Source organism: Malaclemys terrapin, chromosome 5, assembly GCF_027887155.1.
Source record: "Malaclemys terrapin pileata isolate rMalTer1 chromosome 5, rMalTer1.hap1, whole genome shotgun sequence".
Lineage (NCBI taxonomy): Eukaryota > Metazoa > Chordata > Testudines > Emydidae > Malaclemys > Malaclemys terrapin.
Window position 1 is genome coordinate 18,897,648 of NC_071509.1, and position 25,149 is coordinate 18,922,796.

At 41.5% G+C, this 25,149-nt stretch overlaps 1 protein-coding gene across 1 annotated transcript; it reads right to left on the reverse strand.

Annotated features, from left to right (window-relative positions):
- Positions 1-297: 297 nt before the first annotated feature.
- LOC128838215 (furin-like protease 2) lies at positions 298-24,514 on the reverse strand. Its single transcript, XM_054030238.1, has 9 exons — positions 24,135-24,514; positions 13,662-14,147; positions 11,765-11,900; positions 9,604-9,692; positions 8,623-8,686; positions 7,342-7,430; positions 5,032-5,144; positions 3,906-4,062; positions 298-648 (listed from the first exon to the last, which is right to left on the reverse strand). Exons 1-9 carry the CDS (start codon positions 24,187-24,189, stop codon positions 497-499), a joined length of 1,341 nt encoding a protein of 446 aa, XP_053886213.1. The 5' UTR covers positions 24,190-24,514; the 3' UTR covers positions 298-496.
- Positions 24,515-25,149: the final 635 nt, after the last annotated feature.

The following is a 25,149-nucleotide window of genomic DNA, read 5'->3' on the forward strand; positions in this document are numbered from 1 at the left end:
AGCTTTCTCTGCCCCACTCCTGCTTAGGGGAAACAGTCATGTTCTGGGAGTGGAAGAAGAGATTCTGTATGTTCTGAAGAGGAATGATGTTTGTGTTAAGTCCTGCCATGGTAGGAATAGCTAGCATACTGTAAAGAGACCATGTTAAATGATGCTACCACATGCTCACTCATGGTATTGTCTGTTGTTGAAATTGAGAGGATTGCCATGACACACAACTTTCTCCCTTGGCGGTGGGAGTGATAATGTGCAAGGATGCACCTATTCTTTTTCCTGAATTAAGCCAGACAAATCAAATCACTTTAAGTTTCATTTTTGTTCACTCATGGCTAAAATTAAATATTTTGGCTACACAAACAAATCCCCATGGATTAATAATGTTTTACATTCTGCCCAGACCCACAGTCCTAAATAAACATCTGTCAAATCACCAGACATGAGAAAAGAAACTGAGAAAATGCTTGTGATTTTTACAACTCTATACAATCCTAGCCGACTACCAGCCAGCATATACTGGTTCTGTGCGCCCAGTCACACCATAAGTTGTGTGTGGTCTTGCTCCTTTTGAAAGTAATGGAGATTTTAAAGTTTTCCTGCCATTTTCTTGCCTTTGTTTCAGAATTATTACAGACACAAGGAGGACTCCACCTGGAAAAATGAAGAATGAAAATTATTTTCAGGAGGAGGGAAGGGAAAAAATGTCAGAGGTTATTTATTCTGAGCTTTATTGATAAAGCAGTCTCATACTCTGACAACCCAAGGCTTTATTTTCATTTAAATTAGTGCAAATTTGTTTTGGGTAGGTATAATTTCACTTCTCAAAACACAACTTTGAAAGTGCAACTCTGCTATCAAAAGTGACTATAAAAATGATCTTATTCAAATCTCCTTTTTGATATGCAGTCTCATTGGCAGACTTTAATGACAAAAGTAAGTGGCTGCCTTTCAGTCCTGTAAACTGTTCTTCTGTGCTAGTAGAAAGAGGGTTGGATTCTATTTAACATGCATCACCAGAATTATTTTTCTCAGTTGATTATACTTGTGCACATCTATTGAAAGACTTGGCTGAGAAATAAGTTTGACCTGCAGAATCCCTATAATCCTATAATGAGGCACAAGGAGGAAAGAACCCAGATTGACTGATTCTAGACTAAGTGTTCAGGATTGTCAGGAAAAAAAATTACTTCTAAACTGAGCATGCTGGCATGGAAATAATTGACAGATATCAAGCTCTGCAATGCTATTTCTAGTTGCTTTTTGGCCAAACTACATTAGAGAAACTGATCTTAATGGCACGTTTATGCTCCTCCACTGTGATGCATCAACATGCCCACCCAGGCAGAAAGACGTCCAACTTTTAGATTCTGAGTGAGCAAATGCAAGCTCATAGTAAATGTGTGGATTTACATCAGCTCTGAATTTGTCCTATGAACTTTTATGAAATATTCCCTGGTTCTTGTGAATTTGGTATTTTTCTATTTAGTTCTCACCATTTGAAATACATGATTTAACTGAGTGTTGAATGGTTTTCTTCAAAAGCATTTCTGATGGAAAAGCCCAAGAGTGATAGGAGGTAACTCCAAACTGGACAGTCTTTTTCACACAAGCCTTTTTTTAATATATTTTCCTGCCAAATACCTATTTTAACTGCTACCTTCATGACAATTTTGGAACATCCAGGGCTCCTGACTGTTGAAATGCAATTTTGACCCCCTGGCGGAACCAGCAGGGCAAGGAGCTGAAGGAGGAGAGGATCCAGCCTTCAAATGATTTCCTGTCTTGGCCAGGCAAAACCCTATCTGATTGGCTGCCTTCACCACATCCCCACCTCCTGGGGAAGAGCAGCCAATCAGGTCTGCTACAGAAATCAGGCAGAGCTCTCCCTTTTCCTCTTGGAAGCTGAGGGGAGGTTTTGGGGGAGGGGAAGAGGTGGCTTTGAGGGGCTGACACTGTTCTCACAAGGCGGGATAAGAAGGGAGCAGGATAAGCTCAGCAAGTCAGAACGGCTCTGCTCCTCTTCCTCTTCTGCTCCCCGCACACATACTTCATGTGCCCACCCCATCCCTGGAACACCATGCCTAAGAAGAGGATAGCTGTAACTGCTGTCCCAGGCCTGGGTGGGGCATGGAAGAGAAGAACCCTTGGAGGAGCAGAGGTGCACTGAGGGGCAAGAGGCAGGGATGGGGAGGGGAGAGAGAAGGGGGCAGAATTATTTGCTGCGCTTGGGTAGAGATTGGGGCTGGAGGTGGGACACAAAATTAAATAAAATGGGAAGAAGCTGGTTCCACAACATCAGGTAGCCAACAAGAGCTCCTGATATGGGGGCCAAAACAATCTTGTATACTTTGGGAAAGCTGGCAATGTTGTTACTGCCATTTCTTTCAATATGTATCAGTGTGGATCCTACTGTAGATGCACATGTGCTTCATGCACGAGATCGGATATATATATATATTTTTAATAGCAGTGTCCACGGGCAGTGCAGGATAGGGTGGCTGTGACCCTCCCTGAGTTCCCTCTTATTGCCCATGGCAGCAAGACAGAACCTGTACATGTCTGAACTGCTAGTTCTTAGCTTTGGCTAAATTTCACCAAACCCTTCATATAAACCTTCTAAAGTCTTTTGACTTGGGATCAACAATGACACTTATTCCCTCAAAACTCCCACACGACAGCAGGGAGGAACTCAGGGAAATAATTAAGGAAGGCCAAATTGGCTTTACAGGCAGTAATGGATGCCTCTGACAGAGCAGCTAGATCTGTGGCCTTGGCGGTGATGCTGTGTAGAGCATCATGGCTCTAAGTATCAGGCATGCCTAGGAGGAAGTAGGCCATGAACGAAGACTTGCCCTTTGAATGTGTGGAGTTACTCAGTAAGTATACTGAGGCTCAAAAGCCACAAAAAGTTTTGATTTCAATGATGAGGCATCACTGCTGACAATCAGTTTAATTGAAAACTTCCCAACCAGCTCTGTGCTCGATAATCACCTTAGTTTCACAACTGTCTTTCTACTGGCCATCACCTCCGCACAGAATCAACGAGCTACAAACCCTTAGAGCAGAACCTCCCTACACATCCTTTCATAGGGACAAGGTGGTTCTGAGACTGCACTCTAACTTCATCCCTAAGGTGGTCTCTAGAGTTTCACCTGATTAGTTGAGTAAAGCACCAATGTTCCTCCTGAAGTCACATTTAACACAAGCTACATTTGATGGATGTTTGCAGAGCTTTATTCTGTTACCAGGACAGGACTAGACCTTTTTAGTCTGTCTCCTCATCTCAGTGGCTATATCTGGCTTGTTGAACGGCCAAGCCACCTCATCACAGAATTTCTAAATGGATCACACAGCATGTCTCTACAAACTATCAGGCGTTCAGCTTCTTTCCCTCTGATTATTAGGGCACACTCCACTAAAGCACAGGCACCATCTTTGGCCTGCTTCAGAAATGTGCCAATATGTAACAGCTGTAATGCAGCAACATGGAACAACCCACTGACTATTGTCAAATGTTGCACCCTTGACTAGGCAAGTGGTGACTAGAGCTCTGACAGCAACCCCTTGCTATTCTTATGTCTTTAAAGCTGCTGTCTCATACTTTTATCATACTGTACTATTGTGCTTTTGGACAATATTTTAGGGATATTAAGAAATCTACTAAAAATAGGCTAGAGAATCCTAGGAGGCACCATAATTAAGGCACAAAAAATTAATTCCTCTGTAAACAAAAATGCAAGGAACAAGCAGTGGCCAAAAGAAGAGAACCCACACAAGAAATGAAGATGTCAGAAAACTAGTCAAGAATATACCACCAAGGGGACACCTCCACTGTTGATTAAACAAGAAGTTACCCAAGCTGCAGGTGGACTGTATTCCACTTTTACTACAGCATAAATACTACTCACCTGCTGAAGAAACAGCTAGTAATACAATGGTTAGAGGAGCCAGTTCACAAGAGTTTCCTGCCTTATAAAGAAATGTTTCCATACAATATTGTGGTTGAGTGCTTCCAGCTGGGCAGAAGGCATTAGAAGGACATGCAATTGGGTTCACATCTGGGCTCTAAGGAAGTGAAAATACAAAATAGGTAGTTTCATCAGACAGGTAAGGCTGTATTATTTGTTAAGCACTGACACTGCCCAGCATGATGCAGGACACTAAATAAGCCAGGAGCAGTGGGGGCTGAAGCTGGGAGCTGCATTGGGAGCCCCCCCCCCATGTGTCTGTACACAGCCCCTAGCTACCCCCTGCCTGCACCCTGAGCTACCCCCCTCACTTCACACAGCCCCTAGCTACCCCCTCCCTGCACGCTGAGTGGTTTTTAACCTTTTTGAACTGAGTCCCCCCCTTTGAGTTACATTTTTTAGTTGCGTCCCCAGACAGGCTGTGTGACCTCCTGAGTGAGTCAGGGGTGGAGGTGGTGCTCCCTCCCTGGACCCCCAAATAGAAGTAAAACTATGCCTATACACAAGAGTGCCGCCGCCCGGCCTGGAGCCCTGAGTTACCCCCCACTGGGCCCTGGCATTTTTATAGCATGTTGAGGGGAGCCTCAGCAAGAAAAAGGTTGAGAACCCCTGCTGTAGACAAGCCTGAAATTTACAGCAAGTGAAGAGTGGTAATTTCAGGTTGGTTAATTAGGCTCAAGTCAGTCATGGGTACTCTGAGGATGGCACCATTACTTGTAGGATTTAGAGCAACAAGTCTCTTACACAGCCTTGCCCATATTTCAAGTAACACAATTAATGGGCCACTTTCCAGTCTTTAGTTTTCCCCAAAACTCCCAGTGGAGGATCAGTGGAAGCTTCATGTGTGGAACAAGGATAGGTAGATGGCTCTAGAGGTGGCTAACATTTGCAACTACTCTCTAACATGGCTGTGTTTACTTTTTTTTTTTTTAAGCAAAAAAAGCTAAAAGAACCCTACAAAGGAAGTGAATTGAATAAAGATGGTGTTAATTAAAATGTATTCAGCTTGTAATAGATCAGCTACATTTAGTAAGACAGACCACTGCTGCAGCTTAGAGAGACTTACAGGACAGTAATAATTTTCTGGGCATTTGTCACAGCTCTCCTTGCCCCTTTGTACTTGGTATTCTCCTATATTGCAGATCTCACATTTGCTGTCGCTGGGGCCTTTATATGTACCTACAAATCAAAAGAAGCACAAAATGGGGCTTTTGGTATCAGTGCATGGTTGACCTGTGCTTTAAAGAAGTGAGAGAGGAAAACTGCTGAAAACATTTAATGCACAAAGCAAAAATTGGGCTCTCAAGTAGTCTATGCTGATGGGCAGAGAAAACTAAAAGAGAACATATGGGCTTGAGGATGAAGGAGGAAACCTGCATTTTTAAACTTGGCAAATAGGGTTAGTTTGAGTCATGAGTTCAGGGAAATACTATTCTGCATTTTCACATATTTCAAAACCAATGATGAGAACAAGCTGCAATGTTCTACACTGGATCCAAAGTTCAGAATGTTTGTCTATAATTGTGGGTTGAATCCATCTTTCCTATCCAGTAGAAAGATGATAGCTGTTTAAAAATTATTAAATGACTTTTTTCATTTTCTGAACTTCATATGTTCATAACAACTGTGGGTCTTTAAAATTGTGGGACGCTGTTTGCTGCATTAATGTTTAATGTGTCTTGTATATTTAAAAACACTACTTCACTATGGAACTTCCCGGTGTTTTTTAGCCCTGCTGCAGGGGCTGTAGCATAATGCCATATCACTGACTCGTATGTGGCTTGGTGTTTATATAAGACCCTATTGAATAGAGGCTAGAAATCACATTTCCTCATTTCCCCCTTCATGACCTTCCCCTGCACTGCTTGTTTATAGACTTAAGCCAGGTCTGCAATGCGACTACTAGCATAGGGATACCGGCATACTCTCCCAGCAAAGCTCTACTAGTGGATGCAGCGCTTAGTGACTCTGCTTTTGCCCGTAAAGCTTAATTCATTCCCCCTGAGCAAAATAAATTATTCAGGCAAAAGCACTGTATTAGGGGCTTTTTACTGGCACAGGTGTATCAGTCAGGGATTACACCTCATCACATTCTGGACCAACATAGCTCTATGCTGGACTAAATCTGTAGTGTAAGCCAAAGTCTGGCCAACTATAGACTGCTCCTGGGGGAATTCTGTGCCACTGCGCATGCACAGAATTCATGTCCCCTGCAGATTTCTTTTTCTGCACAGAATATAGATTCTGTTGGAGAGGTGCTGCAATTACAACTTTTGCTTACCAAGGGCTGCTGTGATGCCAGAAGAGAGGGCAGCCAGCTAGTGGAGAGGGAGGGGGAAGAGGCTGCATTCCTCACAGTGGGGTCAGGTAAGGAGGCATGGGAGGGACAGAGCGGGGTTCTTGGGGGGGGGGGGGAGATCACACTGGGGGACAGACTGGGGCTCAGGAGCTAGTGGGGTGACAGCATTGAGACAGGAACTGAATGGGAAGGGGGCTGCAGGGCCATATGAGGATGGGGCAGATGTGCCTGATGGAATGGAAGAGGCTAGGGATCAGCCAGGGTCTGCATGGGGGAGGTTCCCGAACTCCCTAATAATCCCCTCCCACCCACCCCCAAAAAACCACCTATTCTATACTTCTCCCACCCACACCCAACAACCCTCCAGGTTCACTCCCAGGCTCCTTCCCTCTTCCTCAGCTCTTCCATTACCCCGGACTCCCCTAAGCCTTTGCACTGCTTCTGGGAGGTGCAGGAAATACAGTTCTCTATTGTAGTTTAAATGAATTACTCAAAGTTCTGTATTAATATGCCTAGTAGGGAATCCATTTGTCAAAAAAACATTTCTTGAACTATTTTATTTTTGGTCTGTATTGTTACAGACATACTTGCTGACAGGTATTTTGAAATAAATTACCAAAATAATTGAAACTAGCATGATTATAATGTGTTGTTTTGACATAAAATATGCAGAATTTTGCAGAATTTTTAACTTTTTGACACAGAATTCCCCCAGGAGTAAGTAGAAGTGTTTTTGAGTCTGCTGTAACCAACCTAGGGTACTAGTGAACGAACCCATTGCTAACCACCATTACCAGCCAAAATCCTGATGTATTGGTGCTGAAAACAGTTTCCCTGCCTGCATGGTAAAAATAAAAGTTGCAAGAACTCTTCTGCAATAATGATGAAATGGTGTGTTCTGCAAACACTAGCCGGTAAACCCATTTCAGTATTGTTGCTGAAAACAGGTGCCAGCTGCTGGCCAGTTTGCTAGCAGAGATCAGCCTAAAGCTTCTACAAGTTTTATTCTCTAAATAAAGCTCGTTGTCCTCAGCCAGAAAGAATATCAACTGCATTTCCCCTCTTTTAATTAATTACCTGGCAGACAAGGTGCACATTCTTCAGATGCTTCTGTAAGGGCCTCTTCTCCAGTGGGGCAAATTGTACACTTGCTGCAGTTGGTAGTACTTTGGAGAGAAGAAGAGAGAGGAAAAGAAATATACAAATATAGCTGACTCTAGCTAAATCATCTGATATAGCATGTAAACTGAGTATGACATTGAGCAAAAGCTGACTAGGTCTAAACTACTTGGATGTTCATGCTGGTTTTATTTCCTCTTCGGTCCTTAAATTAAGAACTGAGGCCTAAGTCTATATTAGGATTTTAGCCATCTGTGTGGTTGCATTGGTACAAACTTCTAGTGCAGACGCCCAGAGCTGAGGTAAGCTACACCAATGCAAGTCACAACTTACAGTGGTGCAGCACATCTACAGTAGGGATTTGCATTCAAGTGGCTGGCACCCTAATGTAGACAAAGCCTAGGCCTAAAGGCAGACATCAAAAGAAAACACAACAGGGAAGGGGAGAAAGAAAAGGGGAATGGTCTTATGGGATGTATGTGAAACCTTCACAGAATACTAATCAGTTCTGATAACTTCTCAGCATCCAGGCTCATCACGAAATGCCCCATCTTTCTTAAAACAAAAGACCAGTATTTGCCAGCTCATTATTACTTATTTTCTTTCTCACCCTTCCTTACCCCAGAGGAATTTTTGATAGTGAATTCTCAAGTTCCTCTCCATCCAAAATGACTCTCATGACTTTATACAGAGGAGCTTATCTGCTGCCCTCTTCACCTCCTTCATTATCCAGTGAGTTTAATCCTTAATATAAAACCACATCTTGGACTGCAGTGTGACTGTCAACTGATGGGAGTTTCTAATTCTATTCACTTTTGTTGGCTGCCACACAACAGCGTAGTCTGGGAAGAAGGGGAATCCTGAACTGAAACCTCCCAAGCAGCAGCTAAATATGTTGCCATTGCACCATTACTGGGCCAGCCTTGTGGCACCACTGAAACACATGTATAGGGTCCCCATTCGCTCATCATCACGGACCCACTGAATTTTTAGGATTTTTTACCTTAAGTCAGTGTTCACTACAGTATCAATTTCAGTTAAAGAGAGAGTTTTGGAATCTCCAAACAGCCAGGTCCCCCTTATAACATTGCTCAGCAGGGTTGATTCATCAATCAGCCTGAAAACCAAGGATGCCTCCCTTTTTGCCAGTTGAATTGGTCTCTTGAATCACTTGCCAATAGTAAAAGAATCCTACTACCCTTTCCCACACCATTGAAAATTCATATATGTATTTCTTACTTGCAAAATGATCCGTGTGGACAGGGCATGCAGAATGCTGAATTGTTCTGGAAGCTGAAATGCCCTAAGGAAATAGAAAAGAGGAATCTTCCTTGTAATGTCACCAGTCACTCAATTATCAAGGTTACAAAGAGTTAAGATAAGTCTCCCAATGACGTGTAAAACCTTGTGTGTTCTCCTGACAGTGATTTTGGGGAGAGAGGTGTTTGAAATTTTTTTAAGGAGCCCTAAAACCAGGGTACTATCATAATGACCTTGCAATACTAGCATGACATCTAGGAGGCTCAGACACTCCACTTCAATCTAGTGCTATTGCCAAGATTTAAAACTCTGTCAGGAACTGCAAAGTGACACTTTATGCCCCTGTGATGGGTAGACAGGCCCTGCAGAGCTGCTGGTGTTGCGTGGAGGAGCGCTCCATCCCCATTTTACATTGAATAGAGTGAAAGTGAAAAAGGCTATTGACAAAAGTGCAGTTTTGGGTATAGGCTGCCAGCAAGTTCTCAAGGATGTGCAGTTGCTGTCCTACCTTCCCATACAAAAGCTATAGGGAGGGATGTTTTGCCTGGACTGAGGAAAGGCAACTGTGCTTCTGACCCAGTCACCTGAAGTAGAAGGAACTTACAGTAGTCGGGGTACATGAACACCTGGCCTCCCCCGCTGAAGAAAATCAAGAGGACTTAAAGAGAGAGAGACCCTACAGGAAGGTTATCACAGGCTAGTACAAGTGTGAGGGGGAGCATAAGCCATTTTGTTATACACAAGAGCAAGGTGATATGCATAGTTTGATGGCAATTTTTCCATCAAATTAGAAAAATATATTAGAACAGTCAAAAGAAATGGAATCCATAGTTCAGTTTTTTGGTCTGAAAAAACAATCCTGTTACTAAATGCTACTTTTTCTTTTAAGTAATCTGTTACTGTAACCAGTTATAAGAAAAATCTTGCACACTTTGGAGGTGAGTAAGAGTCAAAGCATACCTTTTCCACATGGTGTGCAAGCTGGTGCCCCAGACTCATTGGAATAAGAGCCAGGCTGACAGGGCAGGCATGCAACACTTTTCGTTAAACTAAAAAGAGAGTTGTATTGAGTTAGTTCAGTTTTATGTATTTTTCATGAGGAAAAAGGCTTCAGTCAAATTTAAGCTGCTTAATCGGAAACAGACCTATTTGATTTCTTGTACATTGTGCATCTGTAGGAAATACAGAAATAGTTTAATGAAGGTGAGGCAGTTCAGGGGGAAAAAAACAATTAGAACGAGCCTGAACTTTAAGCATTCAGTTAAGAAATGAAGTTTTCGATTGCATTGATACTAGAGATGGTTTATGCATTTCCTGCAGTGTGCTGCAAGCTTTACAGATAGGTATGGGTGGGACAAGATTACAAAGTCCCATCCTCAGGGAAGTTAGGCCAAGATTTTAAAACGGGTTTCTGAAGTCCACACTCAGGCATGCAAGAGGCCGGATTTTCAAAGGTGCAGAATGCCCAGCATCTACCATTGGTTTTTATGGGAGCTGCTGAGTGTTCAGCACCTTTGAACATCAGGTCACTTCAACAGAAGCCTCAACAAGGATGTAGAAATCTAACTTGAGGTATCCAGTTTTGAAAATCTTGGCCATAAACCCTAAATGAGACCTGAACAGGAGCTGGGGATGGTAATGAAATACGTTCTCTCTTTTTTCAGGAGAAGGGGTGCATACTGGCTAATGCGTTTCTTACAGGCAGATCCAAATCATACCACTTTTCTAAATGAGGAATTTCCTTCTCAGTTTGGTCCCTCTCCTCCATGCCCCCTTAGGTATCTTTTCCCGTCCCCTATTACTAATGGTAATTAATGCCACCTTGGAACTTGCACTCTGATCAGATAGATCATGTTACTGATTCTGAGACCCTGTAGAATTCATTGCATACCTGGCTGGGGGAAAGAGGTACTGAATGCGGGTTCACATTGCAGTGGCCTAGCAGCGAGCTCTAGCTGGGATTTGTATTAAAGGTAAAAATTAGGAGGCGTAGATTAAGTGGCAGAAGCATTTGTTCTTGGAACTGTGAGATCCTTATTTAAAGCATCACTAGTCAGATTGAGAAACCTGGTAATCTCTCAATCTCTAGCTCGGGAGTCCAATTGTGGCCATTGTAATAGTTTAATTGCAAGAATCTAGCTTGGCCTTTGATAAGGGACCACCCACCTGCCTTAAATTAAAGTCACCAAGAGAACAAGCGACTGCAGAGCCCTCCAACATCCATGGGGGTTTCATAAACTGGGATGAAAGAAGAATCAGCTGCTATACCACAATCAGCTGATGCTTTTGGCACCAAGTGACAGGACCTCTTATTAAAGTATGACAATGCATTCTACAGCGCTCAGGCTGCCTGTAAACATTTGTATATGTCTAATGTGTGTAAATAGCCAATACATGCTTCCAAGTGAAATATTGGCACACAGACGACCAGTGAGTCACAACTGACCATGCCCATGGGGCAGAGATCTAATTTCTACAGGAGACATAAAATAAAGCAGATGAGCACAGACAAATTACAGCTGCAACCCCGTCAAGACTGCACTATACCACAGGTCCCACTTAGGCTATGAAGTCTGGACAACCTGAGAACTGGCTTCTTGGGCCAACACATGTATTTGTAGGCATTTTGATAGTCATGGTAGCACCTTGCAATCATTAATTAATTAAGCCTCAGCACCTCATTGAGGCAGTGAAATACTATCCCCTTTTACAGATGGGAAAACTAAGAGGCAGAGACAGAGGTTACAAGACTCCTTTGAATTACCCAGGAGGAAGTTTGTGGAAGAGCTGGAGCAAAAAACCCAGATCTCTTGGTTCCCAGCCTTAGTTTTTGATTAAGTAAAATCTTACATTTTCTACCATTGGGAAACCCCATTAACACTGCTCCTGCAGCCTAATTAGGGGGCAGCAAAAGAAATCCTACATTCCAGGAAATGACTATTAATCATGTTTATTTCAATAGTGCCTGATGGTGAACCAAGAACAAGGACCTATTGGGCCAGGCACTTGTACAAACACAAAGTAGTAGACCCCGTTGCAATGCGAGAGAGAGAGGAAGACTACACAATCTGTGCCTAACCAAAAATACAGTCCCAATCACAACAGTGGTCTAGAGACTTACTTAGTGTAATATCCTTGTGGGCAAAGCAGACAGGACAGTTGTCCAGCTAGAGGCTGATAGTGACCCACTGGACAGGAGATGCAATCAATAGGTTCTGCGCAGGAGCCCTCTGAGCAGCAGAAACAACCCAATGTCTCTAAAGCAGAATAAACATTTTTTTTAAATGACATTTGTATCCAAAGATAAAACACCAATTTTTAAAACACAGATCAATATCATGAATGTAGAAATATCTTTGTCTAAGTGGGCCTCAGACAACATTATCAAAATGTTGTCCTCACATAACACTGTAGAATGGAAAAGAAAAAATATTGAATTTTATATTAAAAACCAGATTTTAATAATCCCAGAGTTCTTGAATCTGTTCAGACTGGCACAAGAACAATTGTTAAACAGAGAGTAGGTTATAGTCCAGGGTCTCAAATCGGTTGTCTCCGTTGTGTAATCTTTATAGTTAACAAGGCTGTTTTTAATTTGAGAGACCAGGAGGTTTTTCCTCACCCTCAGTCGAAAAAATAATTTAAGAAAATTACTTTTGATCATTGATTAATGTAAGTTTAGCAGGAAATAGAACTGAAGGAGAAAACCCCAAAGCAGAGAATTCTGCCTTAAGGAGAAACAGTCTTTTGAGCGTGTGAAACTTACTGTTCCCACATCATAAAAATTCTATCAGTCTTAATTCTACAAAACTAGTTTATTCTACATAGAATAATTATATAGGATTTGCCATGCCAGCTCTTGGGCCATCAAATCCGTCATCCTTCCTCTGGCAGGAGCCAGTGCCTGCTACCTTGCAACAGCACGTGGGACAGGAAAGATTAATACGGACCCAATTGTACGAAGTTGTATACGGTGGTGTTGGCAATTAGTTCTTGATCTCTGCAAGGGTTATCTCATGCCTCGAAGCTGGTTATCCCTCTCTTAGCATGCCCTGATACATGTTTTATTATTGACCCTAACATTATCCAGTCTGGTTTTAAAAATAAAACTGTAGTATTTATTTGACTGACCTCCTGCTATAGTGAATTCCGTAGGTTGACCACATGTGGTATGAAGGAGAATTTCCTTTTGGGTGATTTTTTTCATTGTGGAACATGAATCCTTATGAAGAGCTGAATACTTTAGGCATTAGCACAGAGCAGGTATTCAGCATTGTGTAGGGATGGAGATGATGGCCCCACTAATAGGCTGGTTAGTGGAAACATTTGCCATCTATTTCTGGGCTTTATATTAATCTGAGCTTTTTAATTCATTCTTATTGCCTAAAAAAGTGAGCTTAAGAATGAGAAAGAAAGTACACACTCACCCTCAAAGGTGATCTGCAGTGGGGAAAAGAAAGGGAGGAGCAGGTTGCCCTTTTTTTGCTTCCCTAAAGAATATGAAGGGGGTCTGGAAAGGCTTATTTTTCTTGTTTGATAGTTCTTACTTTAGAAAATCAGAATTGTCAAGTCTCGTTGCTGAGTGGCTTCTTGTGTAACAGAGGTGGACTGGGAGCTCTCTTAGCACTTAATTGAAGGGGTAGGGATACTGAATCTTTAATGGAGGTTTCTTTCCGATTGTTTGAAACAAATAGTTTGAAATTGTTTTTGTTCATATCTACCATACTCAGAATCACTTCCCCTCTCAATTAGCTACGTTTCACCTGCATTGTGTTTTTAGGTTGTAATCCTACCACTTCTTCAATCAACCATGGAGTCCTCCAGGTTAAACAGGGTGGACAAGGCCTGATGTTCTAATGTAAAAAACGAGGAGGGGGAAAAAATCTGAGCCCTTTTTTGTGGCATGATACAGCAATAAAAAAAATAAAATCACACACCCAGTTTTTGTCCCTTTTGCAATCACCTCTGTAGACAAAGTAAGAGAGTTGCAGCGGTGAGGGAAATCTTCCGAATCTTACCATTGCTGGGAAACGTTCCTGGTGAACAAGCTGTACACGCTGTTGTGTTCACTGCACTGCAGTTTGTGGACTCCATGGTGCTTACGAATGGAGTAGCTGATGGAACCCCAGCAGATGCTGTCACGTTTGGAGCAGTAGATAGCATGCTGGTAGGTACTGTGCCACGGGGGGTAGCTGATGTTACCCCGGGCAACTCTGTCACAGCTGATGTTGGTCCTGGAGAAACCTGAACAGTGGTACTATTTGGAATAGTGGACACTGTTGCAGTTCGGGTGGTGGATGAAACCTCAGCAGATACTGTTGTGGCAGATGGCACCGTGGGGTTTGTAGTGGTTGACAGCACTTCAGCTGTTACTGTCACAGCTGTAGTTGATACTGTAGAGACCCCGACAGTGGTTGCATTTGGAGCAGCTGACGAAACATCAGCAGATACCAGTGGTGATCCCGTAGAGACCTGGGCAGTGGTCATTTGTCCAACAACAATACCTAAGAGGGAAAAAGTTATTGTTAGTGGTTCAGTTAGTGTAGTCCATGTGAGGAGACAACTCCATAGAGACTCATTTATCTAGCAGTTAACCCAAATCCATTTGCTTTTTTGATGTTTGGAAACATTTTCTCCATTATGCTCAAGAAGTGATGCAGAGAGAAGCAAACTAGATAAAAGTATATACAACAATTAGTAGTCTAGAGAAGGTAGATCAGGTGCTTCTATTCTCCCCATCTTATAACACAAGGAGACCTTCAATTAAATTAACAAGCAACAAATTCAGAACTGATAACAGAAAATATTTTTCACAAAGTGCATTGGTAGACTGTGGAACTCATTGCCACAGGAAGTTGTTGAGGCCAAGAACATAAAATCAAGAAAGTGATTGGATATTTATATAAATAACAAGAATATCCAGAATTGTAATAACACGCATTGAAGCCCTCATGCTTCAGGACTCATGTCAATCTCTAAATCTCACCCTGATCTCTAATAGTTAATGGGAGGTGAATTATCCTCATCTGCCCACTGTGGGGTTCTTACACCTTCCTCTGAAGCCCCCTGTTGGAGACAGGTACTGAATGGACTTGTCGTCTGGTCCATTCCATTTTATTCCTTATATTGTTCTTATCACCAGGGTATCTGAGTGCCTTTCACTAGTGCATTAAGGGATGTGCCTATGTCATAAACAGATAGTTAAGGGTTAATGCCTCTTTTACCTGTAAAGGGTTAAGAAGTTCACCTAGCCTAGCTGACACCTGACCAGAGGAACCAATGGGGGGATAAGATGGTTCAAAAGGATGGAGGGAAGTTTCCTTTGTTTAGAGTTTAGTTTCAGTTTTGACCAGAGTGGGAAAGCTCCAGAAATCAGCCTCTTATCAAGTAGTGAGTATTAGTGAAGGGAATAAATAGGTTTATGTTTATTTTCTTTGTAACTTGTCTTGGGCATTAGGGAATAATCAAATTGGGTAACTTTCGTGTAACTAAGTTTTTGCCAGGGGAACATCCTCTGTGTTTTGAAACTGTTGTCTGTGAGATCAGCTGGTATGCTATCTCCCAGAGGGTTTTCTTTTACCTTTCTTTTCTTTAATTAAAAGTCTCCTTTTTAAGAACCTGATTGATTTTTTCCTTGTTTTAAGATCCAAGGGGGTTGGATCTGGACTCACCAGGAATTGGTGGGGGAAAGGAGAGGGGATGGTTAATTTCTCCTCATTCTAAGATCCAAGGGTTTGGATCGGTGTTCACCAGGAGATTGGTGAAGAAGTCTCTCAAGACTACCCAGGGAAATGAGTTAGAACTTGGGAGTGGTGGCAGCAAAACCAGATCTAAACTGGTAATTCAGTTTAGGGGTTCACATGCAGGTCCCCACATCTGTACTCTAAAGTCCAGAGTGGGGGTGAAACCTATGACAGCCTAACATCTGTAACTTATATGGTTCATTCTCTCTCATATCCCCTCCCCAGGGGGAGAATTGTGTGTACAGTGTAGTGTTTTGTTTTGGTAGGGTTTTGTTTTGTTTTAATGTCTATGCTGCTTGGTATTTACATTGGAGAAGGCAGGACACCAAAGTGCATTTTGCATTTGGAGTTGAAGGTGGTGAGGTTTGTGACTTCCTGGAGGAGTTCATTCCAGGCTTGGACTGGCCTCCTGAGGAAGTTCTGTCTCCTGCACTGATGAGCTTTACCCTTTTACTAGAAAGTTGCATTGTGCCTAAGGAGTGAAGTTCTCAACCAGAGTCTTCATCCTGGTGCTTTGTGATATTTTGAGATATCCCAGACCAGGCCATTAAGTGCTCGGAAGATAAGGCCCACACCTTCAGATTTGATTGAATATTCTCAGGGAGGCCGGTTTATAGAGAGTGGAGAACAGGTTTGATGTATTTGAGGTAGCCCATTTTGCTGAGTAGATGAACTGCAGTGTTCTGTACTTGGTTGGAGTCTCCTAAGGGCTGGTGACTTCTTGGTGAGCCATATTGTATTGCTGTAGTCCCGAGGAGGGGTGACAAAGATGATCAGGTCATTGTCTGCCAGGGTGGGACAGAGAGTCCTATCCAACCAGAGATGATAGAAAGCATTACTTATAGATGTTGCTGTGTGAAAGCTTAATGTCAGTGAGGAATCCAGGAGCACTCCTAAATTATGGACTGAACTAATCAGTAGTAAGTATGTGCTTGAACCAAAGGAGACCGCATCAAACTCTTCAAAGTGTTTTTCCCTGCCCACCACTTTAGCAATTCCTATGTTCCTAGAAATGGGATGAATCTCATACTGGATACTGTGGAAGTATCTGCAGGCAATCCACAGTACCTGGGGCAGAACGAACAGCACCCCCAGCATTATATTTGAATTGCAGGAGCTGTTCATTGGAGGATGATCCATTATTAAAAATATAATCTACAATTCTGCATGCAAAAAGTCTGTTTTTTACTCACTGGGTCACCTTTAGGGCATCATAATTCTGAACTATATCAGCATCTGTACAATGCTTGGACCAGCATCTCAAAGGTTCTATTCTGTAAGGTTCCTAATGTTTTCGCTTTTGCACTGCGTATCTTTGTGTGTTTGGGAGAGGTGGATTCCTCAAAATCCTACAGGAATGATTGTGATTCAGATTGCTTTGCTGTTACATGTAATAGGTTAAAATATGCTTGCTTGCTAAAAGTGAAATCTACAAGCCTTTGACCTGGGAGTAGCCATTTTGGCCCTCTTACCCATCCCTGAAGGGGAGAAAGACCCATTAAACTAAAAAGCAAAAAGCGTAGCAAGATGATTTAAATTTAGCAACATAATGATTAAGACATTTCAAAAAACAGCAATAGCTGTCACATCAGTGTAGGAGGAGGGAGTGCAATAGATCAGGAAGTTGGCATGGGGCTTTTTTAGGTACTTTTTACAATAACTAACTGCTGCTGCTGACATTGTGTGATTTAAAACACAATTATGAGACTAAAGGATTTCTTTGTTCCCACCTCCTCAACGCCTTAGCCCAAGAATCATCATTGTTACATCAGCGTCTGGAAGCTGGATTGGGCATAGATACAAAATGTCCAAAAACTGCTCACAAGTTATTGTGCTGGTGTTAAGAGAAATTAATTAAAAATAAACAAAATTCTTGTCCTAAATGGCTAGGAATTTAGATTTGAATAAGTGGACAAATCTTGATACTAGATCATATCCGGTACCAAGAAATGTAAATATTGTTGAAGTGTGTAGTACAAAAATAACTTCTTAATTTTCAGAATAAGCCAGTGATTCACACACTATTTTATTTACTGAATTTTCTTCTGCTTCACCTGATGTTTACCCACCTTGTCCTAATCAGCACACATTTAGGAAGCAACAGAGGGTCCTGGGGCACCTTTAAGACTAACAGAAGTATTGGAGCATAAGCTTTCGTGGGTAAGAACCTCACTTCTTCAGATGCAAGAGATCTTGCATCTCTGAAAGAAGTGAGGTTCTTACCCACGAAAGCTTATGCTCCAATACTTCTGTTAGTCTCAAAGGTGCCCCAGGACCCTCTGTTGCTTTGTTCAGATTCAGACTAACACAGCTACCCCTCGGATCCTTGACACATTTAGGAGGCTCCAGCATAAAGGGAGCGTGTGGAACTTAAATGTAAGTAGCGGGGGAAAGGACAAGTTTAAACAACATTTAAGAACTGCTGCTGCAATGTTCAGGTTTAAGGAGGTGAATGGATCCGTTTGCATCAGAGGTATAAGCTATGGAAATAACAGGACATGTACACCATGGTCTAGTGGGTATGGCACTGAACTGCAAGGCAGGAGACCTGGATTATACTCTTAGCTCTGCTACTGACCTGCAGCGTGGCACAAGGCAAGCCACTTCACCTCTCTGAGCTTCTTTCCCCCCCCACCCTTTTTCTGTCTTGCCTATTTAGATGATGATTTTTTTTTTTCAGGGCAGAGACTCTCTCTTACTATGTGTTTGTACAGCATGTGGCACAATGGGACTGCAATCAGCTGGGACTGCTGGGGTTACTGTAATGCAAACACCACCATCCTCATGGACATTTGAGAAATATGACTAAAATACAGAATTTAATTTCTACAACAGAATTACGCAGCTGAACAAATGGGTCCATTGACAGTTAACCTTTAAGAACTCTGGCCTTTTAGTCATATGAAAACTGTCTGTTAAGGAAACTCTTCTGTGCTTTATAGATGTTAGAGTTACACTGACACTAAAGAGTCTGGTGGCACCTTAAAGACTAACAGATTTACTTGGGCATAAGCTTTCGTGAGTAAAAACCTCACTTCTTCGGATGCATAGAGTGAAAGCTACAGATGCAGGCATTATATACAGACACATGGAGAGCAGGGAGTTACTTCACAAGTGGCGAACCAGTGTTGACAAGGCCAATTCAATCAGGGTGGATGTAGTCCACTCCCAATAATAGATGAGGAGGTGTCAATTCCAGGAGAGGACTCCTCATCTATTATTGGGAGTGGACTACATCCACCCTGATTGAATTGGCCTTGTCAACACTGGTTCGCCACTTGTGAAGTAACTCCCTGCTCTCCATGTGTCTGTATATAATGCCTGCATCTGTAGCTTTCACTCTATGCATCCGAAGAAGTGAGGTTTTTACTCACGAAAGCTTATGCCCAAGTAAATCTGTTAGTCTTTAAGGTGCCACCAGACTCTTTGTTGTTTTTGTAGATACAGACTAACACGGCTACCCCCTGATACTTGACTGACACTAACTTCTTTGTTGATTTGGAATCTGAGATCTACAATTTAAAAATATTTAAGCAGAGGAGTACCCTAACATCTTGACCATTCTCCATGCATGGTCCGTATTGATTGTTGTTGTCTAGTCTGTTCAGATTGTAAGCTCTTAATGGCATTTTTTCCTGGGAGCATATTCAGTGCTTAGCACATTTGGGGTGCTTTGCAATAAAAGCCTTTGTAGCAAATTAGATTGCCGTGTAACCAAGATCATTCAGGCTCTCTCAGTGCTGATCCTTTTTTTCCTATTAAATTTTTAATAAATATATACATACAGAAATAACAAACTATAGGTAACTTCTCATAATACATACACTTTTTATAATAGATTAATCTTAGCTACATTTGAAACATATAATTATATAAAATATGAATGTAATCATATATATGTATGTATATCAAATGTAATCAAAATATAAATCAATTATTTGTATTACACAATTTACAAACACAATTTGTTTATAAAACTCCAACTGGTTAAAGTAAAATTATTAAAATAAGATAAAGAATAGAAGCAAAATTCAGAGGAGGGGGATAGAGACAGGGAGGGAAGGAAGAGGGTAGAAAGGGGGGGGACCATGCATTTGATAGGATCATTCAGATACTTCCAGGAAAGCATCACACATCTCTGAGAATATTTCTTGGGTATTTCTGTTACAGTGTACAGTTCTTTCCATGGTGGCCAAGCTTACAATGTCTGTGATCCAGTCCTCAATTGTTGGTCTTTTTTTGGATTTCCAGATTTGTGATACTAGGCTTTTAGGGATTATTAGTGCTCTGATGAGCCAAAACTTTTCAGATGTATTCAACTTCCTATTAACACCCATTAGTTTTAAGATTATATGTTTTTCTTGTAACACAATTTTATTTGATAGGAAGAAAATTAATTCTGCAATTAAGTTCTGCCCAAAACATAAGGGTATAGGAGCATTCCCAGAGCATATGCCATATGGGTTAAGTTAGCACCTGCTGAATCACAGTGCCAACATTTGTCTGGTTTAGTGGCACATGTTTTGAATAGTTGGCAAGGGAGCCAATGCATCCTCCATATGATTTTCTGCTGGATTACTCTTAAACGGAGGTCAAAGGAACAGTTTGGAGCACTGGCTAAAATTTGTTTCCATTGGTTAGCAGACAATAATTGGCCTAGTTCTTCCTCCCATTGTTTTTTTTTTTTAGGGAATCTGTGTTTAATTCAAATTTGCTAGCCAGGTGTGCATATAGTGTTGCCATGGGTCTTGGCAGCCTGAGTAATATTTGGAGAAGTGAAAGCAGTTCAGGTGGTCGGGGTAGCGCAGGCAATAGGGCCAAATAGATGGGAGACACCATGTGTCAGATGCATATATTGCCACTCTTTAGTCTGCAGCCTGAACCTTTCTTTGAATATTGTAAAAGGGAGGAAGGTGTCATTTTCAGTAAATCACTTTCCTAATACAATCTGGCCAAATGATGGGTTTTTACAGAATTTTGAGGTATCCCAGATAGAGGCCTTGGTATGTAAAAAGGGCTGATTTTTAAGTGTAGTAGACACCAAGTATATCTGGCTGCTACAATAGTTGGTGATTGTTCTTTAGGGAATCAGTAATAATTCCAGCAGCACATTGGGAAGAGGTAAAGGAGCAACCAATTCTGCTTTCAGAGGGAGCCAATCCAGGCCTCGACAGCATGAGGGATCAAGCCACTGTGCTGCTTGGCTGAGAACTATTGCCTGATGGTGACGTTCAAAGTTGGGAAATCTGAAACCACCTGTTTTGACAGAGAACTGTAATCGCTGTAAGGAGAGTCCGGGTTTGTTACCAGCACCACACAAGAAGGACTGAACATGGTGTCAATTTTGGTAAAATAAAAGTGAGGAATATGGATAAGGAGGGAATTCAGAATAAAAAGGATCCTGCGAAGGGCAATCATTGTGAGAGTTGGTGCCTGCCATCTATTGAAATTGTTTGCCAATGGCATGAATAATGCAGCTAGGTTAACCTTGACTACCTCTCTAATTTCCTTAGGGAACAGGATGCCAAGATATCTGAGGTTTGTCTGTTGCCATCTAAATGTCCCTATAGGAGAGCCTCTTCCAACTAGATCCAAGGAGATTTTCATTGCTTACGACTTATCCCAATTTATGTTGTAGCCAGAGCATTTGCCAGAGTTATCTAATGTTTGTAGGTATTTGGAATGGATTAATCTGGATTTTTAATAAATAGGAGGATGTCATCTGCATAGGGAAGGATATTTGTCTCCTGAGACCCTGATTTGATCGCTTGAATCCCTTGGTGTTCCCTAATTAGTATTGCAAGTGGTTCTAATGCTAGATTGAACAAGGGTGAGGGGACGGGGAGGGAGCATCCCTGTCTGATTCCCTGAAATCAATCAAGGAGCGTATGTGTGAATATTGTGCTATTTGTTAGGATCCAAGAGTTGTGTTTGGAATATAACAGCTTTATCCAGGGTAAGAAACAGACATTGCCAGTTCACTCTGTGAAAAGCTATCTTTGAATCAAGTGGAATGATTGCATGGAGATTTCTAGAGTGTTGAATGCCATAACATTAATCAACTGAGGGGTGTTATCTGAACCATGCTTATTTTATTAAATCCCACCCAGTGGGGGTGAACCATATCACTCATTACTTTTTCAAATCTCTTAGCCAATATTTGTAAAATTATTTTTATATCAATATTGATTAAAGAGATGGGTCTATAGCTATTACACTTTTGTGCATCCTTGCCTGGTTTATGTATTACAGCAATTAGTGCTTCCCTCAGAGTAGGAGGTAACATACCTTTCTTGAAGGCATCTTCGTAAATGTATTAGAGCTTAAAGGCCAGAATTGCTTTGAAATGTTGATAGAATTCTATCAGTGGGCCATCAGGGCTGGGGGTCTTGCTAGGACTCATTTCCTCTGTGGCTTGATTATTTCTTCTGATAGCTGCTCTTCTGAGATGTGTGGGACTCAATGCTGATCCTAATCAGAAACAGCAATTCTGCAGTATCTTTAAGGAAGGGCACTTTGGTGTCCATACCTTGACAAAAGACTTAGACGTGGAGTCCCTCTCTTCTGACTCAGCCTTCCTTAAAATCTGAAGTCAATTTTCTCCCCATGGGAATACATGCCAATGAGCTGCCCTGGTTCCAATTCCAGTTTTGTTAAATGGGTCTCACAATAAGCTGAGTGGTGCATGTGCATTGGCTCTAGCATACCATTGGGCTCTCCTGGAATAAGTTTTCAGAAGGAACCATTATGATTACCTAGTATGGGGGGAGGGATAGCTCAGTGGTTTGAGCATTGGCCTGCTTAAACCCAGGGTTGTAAGTTCAATCCTTGAGGGGGCCATTGAGGGATCTGGGGCAAAATCAGTACTTGGTCCTGCTAGTGAAGGCAGGGGGCTGGACTCAATGAGCTTCCAGGTCTAGGAGATAGATATCTCCATATATTATGTATTTATTTATTAATTTTATGACCTGCTGCAGAACAGCTCCTGGATTTTTGTCTTGTGATGGAAGTTTGTCTTCAGCCACAGTTACTGAAGTAGATTTAAGTTCCCTGGATTGCACAGGACTGATGGCATTTTTTAAATGAAATCTTTTGTTGAAAATAGCTATTTTATTCAAAAACTGGGGGGGGGGGTGTGAGGGAGTTGTGAAAATTTGACAAAACCATTGAAGTTTCTAATTTTTCACAGAAATTGTGCTTTTATACAAGTAGTTTTTATCCAATATTCTAGAAATTGGTGCTGAAATGGTTATTGAAAATTTTAATTACCAAATTTAGTGATTTATTCTGCTTTCTAGATGGAAGAAACTATTTTTTAAAAAGATCACTTAAAATACAGCTAAAATCCTCCAGAAAGCGTTGAAGATCGGATGAGTCATGCCAGCTAGGCCCCCAACATTGACCAAATAGCCTTTATTTGTCCTGGAAATTCATTGAACTCTTTCAATTACAGAGACAAATTCTTCCCGACTTACAGTATTTGCAACCATTGATATGTAAGGCAGGCAGTCTTTAGTCTACAGTTTGCAAATGAAGCCTGGTGGTCTGTGGAATTTCCTTCCTCTGCCCTCCTCCCATACATTGTCTGCAAATCTGGTGAAAATAATCATTCAATCCAAGTGAAATAAATCAAAACAAACCTACATATCTAGGTGAGTATTTTAGAAAAAACACTGTTAGTAAAACAAAGAATGAAGAGGTGAACAAGTGGCTTCTGAGTAGGAGAGCATCCATATTTGCTTAACTCCCAGCAGAGCAGGGACTGCAAGTCTTGCTCATTTATGTGTTATATCTTTGTCAGACAGAGAAAACCACAAAATTAGTTATTTGAGCAACTTAACGCCCTTGTACGTCGCTTTAAAAATGCAAGCCTGCCCATTTCAATGGAGTAGCAAGATGTATTATTATTTATTTGTATTCCGGTAGTATGTTGGAGCACCCGTCATGCCCCAGAGCCCCCTGGCGCTAGGCAGAACAAAGAACTTACAATCAAAAGGTATAGGCCTCCACCATGCGGACAGACAACACCACTTGGCATAAACATGATACATATTGTAAAGAATACAAAGTTCTTGGAATCCCAACAGTAAAAACACTAAAACTAATATAAAATATTTATTTATAGACTAAACAGAGGGACAAATTCTGCCCTCAGATACCTGAAAGCAACTCTCATTGACCTCTGTGGGAGCTGTGTATCTGAGGGTGACATCTGGCCCATAGCATGTCATCTGTTGTAACAGAAAGATAAGTATGTAAAGCCCTCTTGCAGTATGTTCGGTCTCTGTGCTTTGCTTTGCAAAAAGACTCTGATTATTCTGTGTACCTTGGAGCTGCGAGAGTCATTTCTAAGACTTCCTCCTGCTTTTTTGCAATTCTGCAAGCAAAGTACTGCAGAATATTCAGGGTTTAGCTCAACTTTTCAGTCTTTCTTCCAAAATATTAAAAAGTAGTTGAGCAATGTGCTCAGCCATATTTGTTGTTCAGGGCCGTTGTACCAGCTGAGTGTTGCTGTATATATTTATATCCAATTGCAAGACTAAATGCTTTTAATCATGTCTTTGCAGCCTCTTTTCCTTTCCTCTGTTCCCTCACACTTTTCCCTGCTGTTATACATTGCTTCCGAAACCAGTAACTGTATGAAAATGCAAAGCCCCAGCGTTCTCCCAGTGCAACAGTTTAGAATCATAACTAGTATCTTTCTAGACCAGAAAGAACAAATGTCACATTTTAAAAGTAGTTACTCACCCATCAAACAAGCTGCACCTAAACTCCAAAGCAGAGACCTGGGACATGAGCCCATTTTCCAAGCGGGTTACGGCTCCTCACCAAGGGAGAGCAGCTGCTAAGCTCCTACAGCAACCGTTTGTCCTTTTTTTAGTTTTTCTTCCCAATTCCATCACCTGACTCTGATCATGTGGTTGAGTCAAACCAAACCCCGACAACAAACTAAGCAGGATTTACTCATAGACTGAGAAGGGCCTTTTAAGAAGTGTCTTGTGTTTCAAAAGCACAAGTCCAAACTAAATATTGTGCAGAAGGGTTTCTGTTCGCTCTTAGTACCTGCACTGAAATACAGGTCAGAGAGAAGCTCTCTGAAAGAAGCAAAGAGCCGAATAAGCAGCTGTTGGATCCAGCATACAGAGTTCAGAGGGGCTATGAGGCTGGCTGCTGTCCAACCCCCATGATCTTAACCTCATCGACAAGCAATACATCACTTTTGACATACCCAGGATTTCCCATAACAGGATAAACAAACAGCCCAAAGAAGTTCTCTTTGTAACTGACACTAAGGGTGATGTAACTAAGGTCAGATGATTTCTGTGGCCAACCTCAACAAGTTTACTGGTATGACAAAAGTTGCCAGAGTTGATACATCATATATTTGTGAGTAGCACAGATCTTACAGTGAGAGGTTTAATGTGACAAATCCGTGTCCCATTGCTGCCCCATGTCTGATTCAGGCATAGGCTGCAAGATTATTAATTATTATTATTATTGTTGTTGTTTGAGGCTGGTTTCTGCTGTCTCTCTTTTCTTTGTTGCCTTATACTCAGTTTTAGTAGCTTGAGGAAGTATCTTATATACTTTCATTTTATATATTTAACTAGAAAATCTCACTGTTTCAACTTTTCTTTTGCCATATTGATTCCAAAATCAATCCTTGGATTTCCAGTGTATTTGTCTCCCACTTTCTAGTATTGCATGATTGCAAGCACTGATTGTATATTTGGAAAAGGTCCATCTGTGGTTTGTGTAATTA

What these genes read in the sequence shown, in the direction of transcription:
- LOC128838215 (XM_054030238.1), bottom strand. Translation starts at nt 24,189, where the DNA reads ATGGGCTCATGTCCCAGGTCTCTGCTTTGGAGTTTAGGTGCAGCTTGT. An exon ending in AGGAACGTTTCCCAGCAATG is followed by an intron (nt 11,901 to 13,661) that starts GTAAGATTCGGA and finishes ATTCTGCTTTAG; the next exon opens with AGACATTGGGTTGTTTCTGC. An exon ending in CCACACGGATCATTTTGCAA is followed by an intron (nt 7,431 to 8,622) that starts GTAAGAAATACA and finishes TTCTCTCCAAAG; the next exon opens with TACTACCAACTGCAGCAAGT.